Source organism: Temnothorax nylanderi, unplaced genomic scaffold (genome assembly GCF_030848795.1).
Source record: "Temnothorax nylanderi isolate EJ_2023f unplaced genomic scaffold, tnyl_v1.0 TNYL_tig0005_pilon, whole genome shotgun sequence".
Taxonomy (NCBI): Eukaryota; Metazoa; Arthropoda; class Insecta; order Hymenoptera; family Formicidae; genus Temnothorax; species Temnothorax nylanderi.
Window position 1 is genome coordinate 2,322,761 of NW_027249067.1, and position 15,039 is coordinate 2,337,799.

A 15,039-nucleotide genomic window follows, 5' to 3' on the forward strand; every position below is an offset into this window, starting at 1 on the left:
AAGTTGTATTTGCATACTATAAATGCACAGTTGCGGATATCTTATTGGCGACACATGTACGCAGCCAAAGGGATATGTTTAATAGTCAAAACTTCTGCGTGTTCCGCGTGTCAGTTTTAAGTTTCAGTCATTTCAACTATAAAGTATTCTGTTCTCTTTACGAATCTCACATGCAGCATGGCTAAAAAAAAGGCATAGAGAGACATCCAGTTATATAGCAGCATAAATCAGTATGCAAAAAAAAAAGATTAAATGCAAAGATATGAAAACTAAGTTATTTTACAGAAAAAATGATAAGAAATAAAGTATTTTACAGACAAGCTGAAGAGAAATAAATTAACGTAATTAATAAATTACATAAGTTACATTTTGCATTAAAAATGTTCACATAAAATATCGGAAAAAAACAATTATTTATCTAATCATCTTTGAACAATATCTGCAGTAAATTTATCAGATGTCAAAATAAATAAATATCGATAATATCTCTGTCTGGAAAGATTGCGCACAAATATTACAGTCGTCTTAATCAGCGCCAGGAAAGTTAATTTGTTACTGTACGAGAGGACAGCTAGATTTGGTCGAAGTGGACAAAGTCTGAATCGAAGAAAGAGGAGAAGGCTTTCAAGCGTGACGGAATCTCGCGTAAAGTTCGCGGACAAATTTTTCTTAGGACCCTTCGGAAACCGCTTCCGGATTTTTATGGAAGTCACAACAAGTTCCTTCTTTCTCTCCCCGCTTTGATTCACCTTTTCCTTTTTTTCCCTTCACTCGCGAAAACTCTCGGGCTATCTACCTACTTTGCCTCCCTTTCCTCGTCGCCGTTTCTCCGCCGCCTTGTAACTTGGATAAGTACCCATTTTGCCGACGGTGTAAATGTACTCGACAAGACAGAAAGAAGAACGAATTGTCTTAACGACGAGACGCAAAAATCTCGCGAAATTACAGTTGAATTGCTAATTTCCATTCATTTGATGTCTCTTGATTATTTGCCATGAAAAAAAAGTGATCGTTGAAGACTGACCTTTATCGTGCTATTTTATAAGAATAAGCAGACCACCATCTTCGAGAAAAGAAAGCTCTTTCAGCAGTGTTAAAGTAATTGAGACAGAAATGTGAAATATGAGATTGGCTTTTTCATTTTGTTGGAAGCTTTAAAAATGTCGTAAAAGAAATATTTTCATGAAGTATAGCTTGTTTGAGTAGCCTTACGATTATTTTACATTAATATTACATTTATGGTAAATATAATAAATGTCTAATATCCTTTTTAATAAAAATTAATAATTAAATATAATTAAAAGTAAACAATAATATTTATTGATAATTACACAATCTTTGGTATATTAGACAAATAATTTAATAAAAATTACTTCAATTATTAATAGATATTAATTATAATGATAAATAAAAATAAAGAAAGACAGAAACCAAAAACTATATACATGAAAATAATAGAACTACCACTAAGTTTAATTAACGTTAGTTGCTTCAACTTCAATTTATATTTTTCCTTTTTTGAACTAAAATTTAAAAAAATAACAAAAGAGAAGCAAAAAAACAAGTTAAAACTGCAGATTCTTTGTGATGGCTTTAAAGCATGATGAAAATAAACGAAAGATCAAGTAAAATACAATCAAAATTAGTCGATTTTAAACTATATAAAGAAAATTGTGCAATATTTAATAACATAATAATCTTGATATATCTAACACTACATTATATCTTTATACATTGTATTCATTGATCAAAGCAGAATTGATAAACGTATTCTACTTGTGTTAAGATAATAATGTCAGAAATTTACTCGAATCCACTTAGCGCGACCTTGCATTCTCTTCGCTCATTTGTCTTGGAACATCGCTAACTCCGCGAGTTTCCGAATTAGCGAGGGAATCTCTTCGAGAACGATGAGCTCCGGATAATTCCCGGTTCGTGCCCAAGTGTTTTGGCAAGAGTACGTCTTACGGAAAACTTAAGCATATATCCTGCTGTAACTTGGTGAACAGAACTTCTCACCGCGAAACTTGGATCGGCCTGTAGGCGTACAATGTCGCACGACCTCTCTCCGGACCCGGCTTTTGATATCGTTTCGCGAAATAGGCGCGAAGTCCCAGTGATATCTAGGCGCCCGTGCGAGAAACTTTCGTCCTTCCGGTGAGACATCCGGACTGTCATCATAAATCACGGCGGTGTAGTTATGCAAATCTACTTTGCATCCTCGAGATCCCAGTTCAGTTGTCTTGCCGTCAACGATAAGTGGACACTTTTTAGCCTGTTCAAAAGCGTCTCCATCCTACATACTTTGTTCCCCATTCTTTCTCTCGTCTTGAAATATATAGCTAAAAGTTTCACGAGTAAAAAATATTTGCCAGCTTAAGTGAATGTATTTTATAAAGTTCTCTCTGCCTTTTATTACTACGTTTAATTTTTATTTCATATAAATTACTATTATTGGGTCTTACGTGCGTATAATTAATTGAAAATAATCTAAATATAATTGTTTAAAAATAATATATCTTATACATTTAAATATATAAAAGAATGAGTTAGTGAAAATTTGGACAACAGCTGCGGAAAGTGATTAACTTCTAATGGCTTAGCTTCTCATCAATTTATACGAGAAAAATTGAGAAGTTCGCGAAAGGCGAATTCGCTGACTGCATAGAAACGGACTTTGCACCGTATTTTCGACCAATAAAGTGGAAACTCATCTCACGTACAGAGAAATATTGGCGAGGAAGTTGAAGTGTTTACCAAAGTGTTTGCCCAAATTTTATATAGCTAACCCAACATTCTATATCTCGCTATAATCATTAAATTTATTAGCTCCGAAATAAAATACAGCATAAATATTAAACATTTTTTTAACCCTTCATAAATTTTATCTCAATTATTATTCCAACTAATGATTACACAAAATATAGAATGTATTCCACACTTGAAGAAGTAAGGAAAGTGGAAGGCGCGTAGCAACTTATAAGCAACTAGCATATATCAATTCATGACTCGTGTCAGAAAGTTCCGGTTTTACAAATAATCTTGCGAAATCTTTGTGGAAACAGCCGTTAATTTCGAATGCAACGCTCTCTTGAACTTCCGCATACTTCCCATCCTTTCGCTTCTATCGGGGGTAAGCTAAACTTCGTATTGAACGTAAATATCCCTCCCGAGTTCACTGTTTTCGCACGACTCTCGCATCGCAATAAATACAAGCACCTCACCATTTATCAGTATATACGTTTCCACGCACGCCCTACTCACGATCGTTACCCACGAATACTCCATCGCGAAGTTTTCCCATGAAACAGACCAAAAAGTATAACGCGATCGATCTGAGAGTGCACGCTTCGCTTAGATATTGCGCGCACGATTTTCCGCGGCCGCCGCTGCGAGCCTTTTTTCTTTTACCGTACTTCTTTTCTACTTCTTTTTACTCCTCAACAAACTAGCGCCACAAAGGGTGGGCAGAGGGGGAGGGAGAGAGTGGAGGAATCACGAAGAGAGTTCGAGATGGGGTACAAACACGCCCCGTCGTACTTCGTGGCTGTCAACGACGTCTCGCTCGCAGTGAAATTAGAGAAGGACGAGCGATTCCGCCGACATTAAAATAATGCGCTTTTGGTTTTGTCATTTCAGGCGGTGTCTTCGTCGTACTGCTCTGCGGCTTGGCACTAGCGATTCTGGTAGCGATCCTCGAGTTTTGCTGGAACTCCAAGAAGAACACTCAATCGGACAGGGTAAGCTAAACGAGACGCCGACAGAACGGTATAGGATTTTATGTGAACGTGCTGCATGAGTTGTACTTTCTCTTGGAATAGGCGAGGTCGTTTGAATCTTGGTTCAAAATTCTGTCATTTTCTCGGATGACTATTTCCATGTTATGATTTCCTATATCCTTGACGCATTTATTGATATTACTCATACTGCATTGAGCGATAATAGGCAGAATGCATATCAAATTAATGAATAAAATTCAATTCTATTTCGTGGAATCAAAGAAGCACAATAATATAATGAAGTACAAAGAATCTGTGTCATGGCTGCAAAATTAATTTCGAATCTCCCTATCCTCTCGCGTATTTAATCAAGTGTCTGCCTTCTCATTTTCGGCGATGTTTGACCTTAACGTGTATTTGATTTATGTAAATGCATATAGACTGGATGTTAATGTGATAAGGCATATCCGCGGCAAGCCATGTTTGTTCGAAAGAACGAATGTCTTGATGAGCAAACGGCCTCATGCGTGACGGAGAAATCAGCCTTGCATGAGTTCGGGTCTCGTATGATCGTTTTGTGTATTATCTCTTGGTGTATGTTGTACCTGTCGTATCGGCGTCCACTGCATCGTCGACGATTACTTCTTGGATGGTGAACACGCACGTGCACCTCCTGCGCATCGACCATCATTTAACCGTTCGACAGTCTCTCTGCGCCGAGATGGCCTCGGAATTGCGATTCGCCGTCCGTTGCGGTTCCCGGCAGAGGCCCGCTGCGAAATCGCGCAATTCCGCGGCCTCCGGGCTGTGTGGCCGTTGCAGCCCGCGCTCCTCCAGGAGAAGAACGCGCCTCTGCTCCTCCGAACACGAGGAGACGACCTACATACCGAGCATCGAGATCCCGCGATTAAATGGTGTAAGTCTTGTCCCACATGACGGGCACGCGACCAAGTTTCGCAATCGGCGTCTTCGAGGATACTAGTCTTATTGCAAGCTGCGGTATTTCCCTATCTTCAATTCAATTTCAAGATAGTAACGACGACTTAAACAACTCGTACTGCGCGCGACGCAATTACGAATTCTGCTCAGACACTTGCAACGGACTTGAAAAAATTGTCATTGGCGTACATATTCGCGGAAAAAAAGTGGCGAAACAATCAGGAGAGATAGAAACGCGGCAACAGATTTACGGGAGTTTTCCGAGGAGAGCCGATTGTTGGTCGCGCGGAGCAGTACTCATGCCACGGTAATTCAATTTCACCGAACAGAGCCAATTACGCGAATCCTGGATTATTCTCGTCTTTGCGTTAGCGAGAAAGTATTCTTGAAAGCCAATATGCATGTGCTATCAGTCAAAGATCCGCGATTGATATTACCATGCTGAGAGTACAGCTTCCAGGAAGCCTCCAAATAATTTTTATATTATAGAAACGCAAAATCAGGGATATAATGGGTATTCGAGAAAGATTCCGCACATCATTTGACAAGGGAGTATTATGAACGCCAAGTTACCTCCCACGCGGATTTCGCACGGATTTATTGTATACACCTACGTCTATCTGTAAAGTGTTGTACAATGTGTACGTTTTTGGATAGCCGTTGTATTGATTTTAGATTGCGAGGCTCCTTAACGACGCGAGTGCACATTATAAAACGTGTATTCTATTACACGTTATAAGATATTTTCCGTTTTCGCACGATTTATGTTTCGCAGTTAACAAACTGCCTGCAATGCAGGATGATGTCATACACGCTTACAATTGCCAGTATTGTATGTTAGACATAATTGCATGCACAAACTTGTAACAACAACAGTGTGCGCTTTATTGCGCATTATACCTTCGAGCGCAATTTAGTAAAACTTCTATGGAGAATGGTTTAGTTTCATGATGCAAGTATTACGCGATAAGTAAAATCTAAATATCTAACATATTTATCTTTTTGTTAAAAGCCAGTCGTATTTTAAAAACTTCAGAGGAACGCATATATATTACATTTTTATAGAAAGTGATCTTTTGATGTAAATCTATCAGGAATATTTCATATCAAACAAGAATATACTCTACTAAATGTTAGATTCGTTTTCACGGAGAATATCTCATTCACTTTACGATTAATTACAATCGTACCGTCATAGAATTAAAGACTCAATTAAATTTCATTAACCAATCCGTTCAAAATTGAATATAATAACTATTATCTCTAATTCTAGCCACGTCCTCTTAAAAATATGTGATATATCTTACGAAATGCCACCTGCCAAATACTGCTACGATAATATAAAGTGATAGACTGCAGAATCGACCCCAAAACCATTCAAACTCTTCAATCATTGTCAGCACTCATTCTTCTCGAGATAAAGGGAATGATTACTTTAAAAAGTTATTTGGCACGCGGTGCACAATTTCACAAACACAAACGATAATCTGTGGTGTTCGGGAATTCAAATGTATTGTATCGTAACACGTAATGTGGTTCGACTATCTGTCAGCAATTACCTCATGTTAATGTACCATTTGTCGATGATACACGCTATAAATAACGACATCCGTATCATTGAGAAAATGCAATTGTATTTCAGCGAACACATCGCGTATTCTGAATTCCAATAAACCACACTGTGTGTGCGACCGCATTATTCTGTCTCCATCAGACTCGAGTGCTCTCTGTTCATTATCTGTCACGTTATCAAATCATAATTTTCGCGCTGATTCATAAGTGCAGCGTTAGATAGTGGTTTATTCAGACAACATCAAACGTACCTAACATTTTACATATTGTATAATAATATCCCGCACATAAATGCGATGACAAAGATAATAAATTGATATCGAATAAAATATCAAATGATGACAAATAACACTAAAATACACGCATTTGATATATTCATTTTAATCGTTTTATTAGAAGTATTCAATGTTAAATTGTATTAGTGCATATTAGTAAGTAATTATCTTTCGTAGCCTTTTTAATTATTTATATGAGATCGATCTGTCTAGACCACCAGATTATTCGCAAAGAAATTCGTTTTATTAACCGCAAGCTTCGCCTTCATAGCAGTCTTTTAACCAGCGATATATCTACGCGTACTTCGCACGTCCTTCTATTCTAAAAACGTGATCCGAAAGCCATATCGGTGTATTACTATATCCCGGAATTCCCGTAAAAAAGATCGTTTCGCGAAGCACGTGTCGGTCGTTTCAAACAGACAACTCTAAAGACATAGTTATCAACACTGGCGGAAGCCGAATGACGATCTTCCTGCCTATATACCTTTAAAAACTTTTAACAACTTCGTACAACTTTTAATAACTCGTCTGTACACTCGTGTCATCGCAGAACTCAGTTCTCCGCTAGTCGGCCCGATATAGCTAACACTCGCGTTTACTTATCTCTCAGCAGGAGGGTGGTGCGTTGTCGATGACGGAGATGAAGAAATCATTGAGCTTCGATCAGGTGTCCCATGGCGGGAACACCTAGCACAGGCCTCGTCCTCATCTTCGTCCTCAACAGCAGCAGCAGCAGCAGCAACAGCAACAATCGCAACAACAGCAACTGCCACCGTGCAAAGTCACCCCCACGCACACGCGTCACACGCACTGCCACTCACATTCACACCTTCACAGCCACCATTCGCACAAACACCAGGCACCTCCAACGAGGCAGAGACGGGGCTCTTCGGGCATCATCTTGGGTCAAGGTACGACTATCTATCGGCCACAAATATCGATTGTCCCATCCTATTATATTCGCTAAGTCAAGTGGCACGTTGATCGTTATGGTTAAGTTCGAATAAATTAGTTTGCAATCGTTGCATCGTTACAGCAAAATTAAAAGAATGTTAACAGATTTTATTTGTCCAAAAATATAAAATATGGAAAGAAATAATGTCACTTTGTTTTAAAATATCAAATTATTGTTACAATTTCCGTCATTTTTCGTGTTATGTTCTAAATGTCTTCCCTTATGTTTGCTACTCTATTTATTCCTTCAATAATAATTAATAGATATTAATTATAAATGTGCTCTCTAAAAGACATATGTATAGTAACTACCTATATACGTATATAGCATATATTAAATCCAAGATATACTTTAAGAATCTTTGATGCTTATGATTTAATTAAACAAGCGAGAAAGTATTTCTATAAATCCAAGCTATAATTTAATATTGTAATTATCTATATGTATTAAAATTAATTATATAAAAAACTAGAATTAATTGTGTGTGTAAAAGGTATTGTGTAAAAGGTATTGATATAAAATCAAAGGTATTTATGCTTTTTATATTTAATATCATGCCTCATGCCACTAAATTATCAACTATTGTACTATATTAGGAGGTGACCACCCTGAGAATATTCTCTGGAGATTCGACTGCGACCTGGCGGGTGAACCGGATGTAGTAATTTCCCCGCCGCCCCCGCCGCCACCGCCACCTTCGGCGACGGTCTCGAGGACCACGACCCTTTGACCAATACTCGAAGAAGTGCCGACAGGTGTACCTGTCCAAAAGGAACTGCCCACGCAGGCCTCGGTGGTCATCAACGTGATAGATCAGAAAGAGACGTGCTTATAGCACATATAGTCGCCGGGGCGGGTTGGTAAACCGCAACGAGGGCCATCCCGCGCCGACGACGATGTCAAATCATCGATCGAAAGCGTGCAAACGAGAATCTGAGACTGAGATCAATTGGAATGCCGTGACCGGAATTAGTGTTTTTTTTTTCGCGAGATACATTTTCTAAGATGACGTATTCTCGTATTGTTTCAACGAGACTGTGGTAAATGGGCATGTGATATAACTGGCTCGATACTCGGAGATTAAGCGAAATCGAGATTACACTCTGGCACGTATGATGCCGCGTGTATCCGTGAAGATATCGATGGAACCGACATTGATGCAAGGATGTGTGTTCTAATCGCGATAATGGATGGAAACTATGTAGTTGCTCACGTGCAACTGTTTGCACAGGCAGCATCAACGAACGAGTGAATCGCGGGAATTACCAGATTTGCCGGTCTATGAAGACAACGGAATGCTACTCGTAAACAACGCGTATCTCTCTGTCTGACCAACGAATCGAGGCCGGATCGGTATCAAATTGAAAAGTGCCAGTGCGTGAATGTCACGGATCAATCGGAATAATGGGAATCGTATGGAAAATGAAATGCCATGCGTAATACATTGTTGACCAGGAATTGCTGGTGTTTCGAACTCCCCGGGGCAACGGTAAAATCGAGTGGAAAGCCGGACATTTGTTCGAAGTATCCAATCGGACCAGAAACCGTCCGCGACACCACAACGGAATGCAGGCCGATATTATAGATGAATTTCAAGTAAAACATATCGAAGCGGATTTATAAAATCAATGAAGCTTGTTTAAATCGACTGGTTTTCACATTTAGAATTATATCCCACCCGTACCGCGATTCGTAGGCTAAAAACTATTCGCGGGAACCAATAATAAATCATGAAACATCAGATTATCCATTGCAAAATGTCTAAATAAATATTCACGATTATCTCTTAACCTATTGGCAGTAACATATAATTAATAACGAAGATCAAAATACGATCATAATTGTGATTTTGCGCAATTCTACGTATGTGTGAATGCGTGCGTCAATCGCAAGATCGTCGATATAGTCGCACGTTAATGCAATGCCAATGTCTATTGGAATGCAATTTCCAGTGACAATAATTTCGGACCGCAATTTTGCTGCAACCATAACATTTCACGAGACAAATATTTCACCTTTCGTAATCTCGATCAAAAATGCAAACCAGACAGAACCAATAGACAAGTAAATGATCGTAGGCTACGAATGGTTAAATAAAACTCGCATGCATATGTAACTCGCGACAGCACGATAAACACAGGGCAATAAAACATGGACGGTTGTATCGTATGACTCGGACCAAATTCAAATTAATAACCACTGCCAGATTTAGCCTAAACAAATGTCATGCGTCCAATAATTTTGAGCAAAAAAATGTGCAGGTACAAAACTTGAATTACAAAAAGTAAATGCAAGTACTACTTATTGTTACGACAAATTTGCAGCATCAATAATTAGAATGTTATTTTTAAACCTATCATGAAATATAATTAGTGAGAAATATAAGATTCAAAATTAATAAAAAATTTATTATGTATTGTTGCTTATGTCAAGAATTTGTTTCAATCATTTAATTAGAAGAATAAGAAACTTTAAAGTTCGAGTTACATATAACAAAATCACAATAAATATATTTAAATTTTTAATAATAAATAATAATATATGAGGTCTGGTCTCTCAAAAAGATTTCGAACTTTATAATTTTGTCTTTATAATGTTTGAGGGTTTGGCCACTAATAACTTGTCACTTCAATCTTGTCTTTTTTGAAATATATTCCTTCTCAGTTAATACACTACTCGTAATACCGTTTCCATTTCTGCATGGAAGCAGTCCTGGTATGCGTTTTTATTCGGGATCGCATTGTAAGTCCGTCTGCGAATTTTCTTCGATGTCTTCAAGTGTTGAACCCTTTCAACGTAGATTTTGTTTTGAAAAAAAAGTTCTCGAAAGCCAGGTCCAGAAAATATCAGAAAAAGACCTGAACTGTAGAAAGACAATTCATGGTTTCTTTACCGCGACGCGTGCTCGCGCAGGCATTACTGCTGATTCGTCACTTCTGTATCAAAACAAAGATGATTCCTCAATCTCCCCTCGCAAACTTTTTTCTTTTTTCAAAACTGAAGATTCGACACAATTGAAGACATCAAGAAAAATTCGCAGACGGACTTACGTGCAATCCCGAAAAACGCGTACCAGGACTGCTTCCAGAAGTTGAAGCGGCGTTGGGAGTGGTGTGTCAACCGTGAAAAAACATATTTCAAAGGAGACAAGACTGAATAAGTTGTAAGTAAATCTCCAAAAAATTATAAAGATAAAGTTCGGAATCTTTTGAACAGACCTCATTATATATGTTTGGTACTTATATAATATAGAAAATTTCTTTCACTACATTGAGAGTAGTAAATAAATAAGTTAATGTAAAATTAATCTTTTTTTAATAGAAGTATTGGCAGTTCTACAAAATTTGCATTTGCATTTGCATTTGCATTTGTACAAATCAGTCAGAAATGGAGTCGTAAGATACTTCGAATGATAGGTAAGGAAATACGATCACTGGCATCTAATCCTCCCCTACTGTATTATAAAAATAATACCCTAATTGTTGAGAAGTGATTTATAAATTTTTTGTATAAATGTACGTGTAATTTATAAATACACTTAATGTATATGTATAAATCTGTATATGTATGTATGTGTCGACGTGTGTACATATATACGTACATATTACGCGCTCGTGCGCTAAACGAGAAAATCTATGAAGCGTGCAAATGCGCCAAAAGACCTAGTCGTATTTTGACACAATTGAATAGTTTATTATCATACTGACGCGTGTACAGCGAATGTTTTTCACGAGAAGAAAAAGTAAAGTAGGTAACTCGATTAACTGTTTGACAATTTTTAGCTATACATTACGACGTTCCGTATTGTGAACATTATTACGTGCGTGTATCACTGTTTGTTGAAAAGATTACGTGGTTCAGCGAATTTATTGATATGTTATTAGCCGTTAAAAAAGAGAGAGTGAGAGCGATTCTACAAGTGTGTGTGTGTACGCGAATATTTAACGATAAACGTTGCGTTACAAAGAAAATAAAAAAAGAAAGAAAAATAAAAGTGAACAATCTATACTGCCACTTACAACAAACAATTTGCGATACACATTTTCCATTCAATACGTTTGTACGGCCACAATATGTATCTGCGTTACACGTAGCATACAGTTAAAAAGTGGAAGTTAAATTTATCTGAATCATTGAGATCGTTAATAACATTCGTCACGGAATTTATTAACGATCGCGGCGGCTCTATTATATGTATATTTGTGCGAATAATGTATAAATTTTCAGTGGAGCAAATCTATATCATAAGTGTATATTGCAACAAAGATCACGACATACTCTATTTCCATTTTTGCATAAGAAATATTTCTATACTCTCACTTTCATGAAAATTTTCTGAAATATCTAAAAGCAGTTGAATATTATTATAATATATTTACGGTTATAACTTTTTTCAACCAAAACTTTCGATCAAGCTTCATTTTTTTTGTTGCGTAAAACCGAAAAGAAACGTATGAGCAAGCCATAGAAACAGCTGACAATGATTTATCGACGAGTTAGTAATCAAAATCTATAGTCATAAAAGGGATGTTTAAAAATGTTTATCAACAGCGAGAACGCAACTGGATACTTTCTCTACATCGAAATAAAAGATTTGAACAAGATTGTACAGTTTTTAATAATACAGGAAATAAACTTTCTCGACGCTCGTAAAAATTCCAGTCTGTATATAAAATTATGGATATAAAACATGTTTCTATTACCTCAACGCTATTATTGTAGTAAAGTAAAATTTCCACCTGGTTATATAACGTTAAAGAGACAAACTCTTTTCTTAATGAAAAATTATTATTACAAAATTAATCATAAAAAAATGTAAAATTAAAAGCGTCATTAAAGAAAAATAAATTTGGACACATAAAATCTTGTAATTTTTAATATTATTTATGAAAGCATAATATCTCTGAGCAAAAAATCTTTTTATGATAAAATTAGAGGATTAAAAACTGAAAAATTACGAAATTAATATGTTCTATACTTTTTATTTCTCATTTTCTTAATGTATTTCACAATCGTTTATATTTTATTTCTTTTTAATCGTTTATACGTAATCCACTTTCTCAAATTCTTTTATCTACGCAGTCCAATTCATTTCGTTATCGCGATGTTACAGTTTTTGTCTTCTATACTCTTCTTTTCAATTCTCTCTAAAATTCTTTTATAAATGGCAGGTGAAGCTATCAATCTCTCGGAAGAATATTCCAAACATTTATGGCAAGTGCATATACATAACTCTACAGTTGCATTTCTTCTTCACAAATGATTCTATCAGTACCTATAATATTTCGTAGATCGATAAATCAATATAATGTTTTGTTAATCATAAGCAACGCCTAAAATATTTCAGAATATGCCTTTGATTGATTATCACAACTATCGCTATAATGCTTATGCTAATCAGAGATTGTACATTCGCAATTCTCGACAAATCTACTGGCAAGATATTGCGATAACGCATCCAATAACTCTCAACGATTCGCAGTAGAGAAAGCGCCTATATTCAACGGATTTCGAGGAAATTGTTACATCGCAAATCCATAATCGTATATAATCCGATATCCGTAGAACAAAGCAGATAAAGCAATCGGTGAAATATGCATGACTGGACAACTGCGCAACTCCCAGATTCTCTAATTGAGTCAAAGATTCAGTCTATCAAACAGAAAAATGCAATTCGAGCAGAAATAACGAACAGAACAAGCTCTAATATTAAATTCAAAAAGGCTTATACGTTAACAGTTATATGTTCCTAAGGTTTCTGATTTCAATTTCAATTGTCTGAGTTCCGTTTTATAAGATAAATATTAAATGAATTCTTAACAAAAAATTCAATCATTACCGAATCTATTGAATAAAAAATTAGTAATTATCATTAACATCCATCGTTTACTACTATCGTTGGTGACTGTAAATATTTTGGTTATTTAAAAATGCTATTTATAATTATAATTAATTATAATTAATTGTACATATCTTGCGATAGTTGCAATTATTCAGAATTTATAAAACCACATTAATCTGTTATTATCTTTGCAATTGTTTTTAAAGGCAGTAACAGATATCGTTAATGCAACACAGAGAGAAGAGAATACTATTATAAATACCAAATCTGATAAATTTTGTATCTTTAATTCTGCGTCTCTATCGCATTCATTTCGTACTATTAAAACAGCATTAAATTGTTGGAAAAAGACTAAATCATCATCGAAGTGAGCACGTTGCAGCTACGCCATATCGAAAATTACATTTGTTTAGCCGTGTCGCTTCAAAGGGAGTACGTTAAAATCCAGGTCATTCCCCGACATTTGAGACCAGGAGAAAAATGAGGGGATGATATATGGAATACAATCATCTCTAGGCATCTCAAAGCTTTGATAGCTTTCAGGAGCAGCTAACCATTAACACGAACAGAGAATTTTATAATCGACTTCTTGAAATATTTCTCACGGCAAATGTACTCCATGGAGACATAACTAGCAAATAAAAATACATTTTTTTTTTAATATTCAGTATATTAATACTCTTATTGTGTTTATCCATTTCCTAATTTTCCTAGTAATTTAATTTTCTTCAAATTTTTATTACTGTAACACAACAATGATGTTCGACGGATGTCTAAATTATATCTTTATATGTATTTTCGATGTCCATTGAAGTTACGTGCGAAATTTTAGATAAATTTATCGAGCGACGCGAGCGAGATTCGTAAACGAGAGAAAAATTTTCAATATTATTTAACGAGACCCTGGAACAAACGATCCTTTTGCTTCGTCGTCTTTCTCTCTTTCTTTTCTTTTTTATTTTTTTATCTCTCGAGGCGCTAAAACCAATGGAGAGATCCATTAATGCCTCAATGCTTTAAAGCAGATGTCGTCCTTGCTTTGTCTCGACACAATTACTTCCCTTTTTGCCGTTTAATCGGTTCGTTAACAAATCGCACGTTACAAGCGACAAAACGGGATTTATTGTCGGCCATTCATTAGCAATACTTAACAAATTGAGACAAGACAAGGTAAATTATTAGCAAAATAGAAATATAAAAGTAACACTGTTCATCTGGCTTAAGATATTACGAAGAATTATTAACAATTTCTCATCCGCGCTATAAACTATTTCTCACGTATAATTTAATTATATACTTCCAAAGTTTTCCGTTGCTAAAATTTGCACAAAAATTGTATTCCTATTAAAACTAAAATAATTGTCCAAATTTTTTAACCCATCACGTCCAACGGATTGTCTACTTACAGGAACTTGGATTTTTATCATTCACGCCGCGTTCAACTTCTTTTGATATATTACAATTTGTGCAAATTTCAGCATAATTTAAAAACTTTGGCAATTAGGATGGATTACTTAAAAAAATAATGCCCCACATATAACATAACTTTACTTGTTACCGCTAAAAGAAGTGTTTCGAAATATAAGCATATTCATTACTGTATGCATGCGTGTTACCATTGATTGTACACACATACAAAGGCAAGATTCCTCTATTAATTTCATTTTACGATAATGCGGGCGCTCGATAAAGTTCATTGTGTTTCTTTATTTTCAATAATTATGCCTCTAAGTG

At 35.9% G+C, this 15,039-nt stretch overlaps 2 protein-coding genes across 7 annotated transcripts in view; one reads left to right on the top strand and one right to left on the bottom strand.

Annotated features, from left to right (window-relative positions):
* LOC139776399 (glutamate receptor ionotropic, kainate 2) overlaps positions 1-12,165 on the top strand; it is a 150,034-nt gene extending 137,869 nt beyond the window's left edge. For 2 of the 6 annotated variants that reach the window (XM_071713009.1, XM_071713002.1), the window contains 4 exons: positions 3,640-3,740; positions 4,426-4,633; positions 7,119-7,419; positions 8,060-12,165. In XM_071713009.1, coding sequence (XP_071569110.1) covers positions 3,640-3,740; positions 4,426-4,633; positions 7,119-7,419; positions 8,060-8,066 — 617 coding nt within the window. In that variant the 3' untranslated portion in view covers positions 8,067-12,165. Of the gene's footprint in view, positions 1-3,639; positions 3,741-4,425; positions 4,636-7,118; positions 7,420-8,059 lie in introns of those variants that run through there. The other 4 variants (XM_071713020.1, XM_071713030.1, XM_071713039.1 and 1 more) reach the window with 4 other exon arrangements.
* LOC139776430 (uncharacterized) overlaps positions 1-15,039 on the bottom strand; it is a 95,487-nt gene that overhangs the window by 56,419 nt on the left and 24,029 nt on the right. The gene's annotated exons all lie outside the window — the stretch shown is intronic.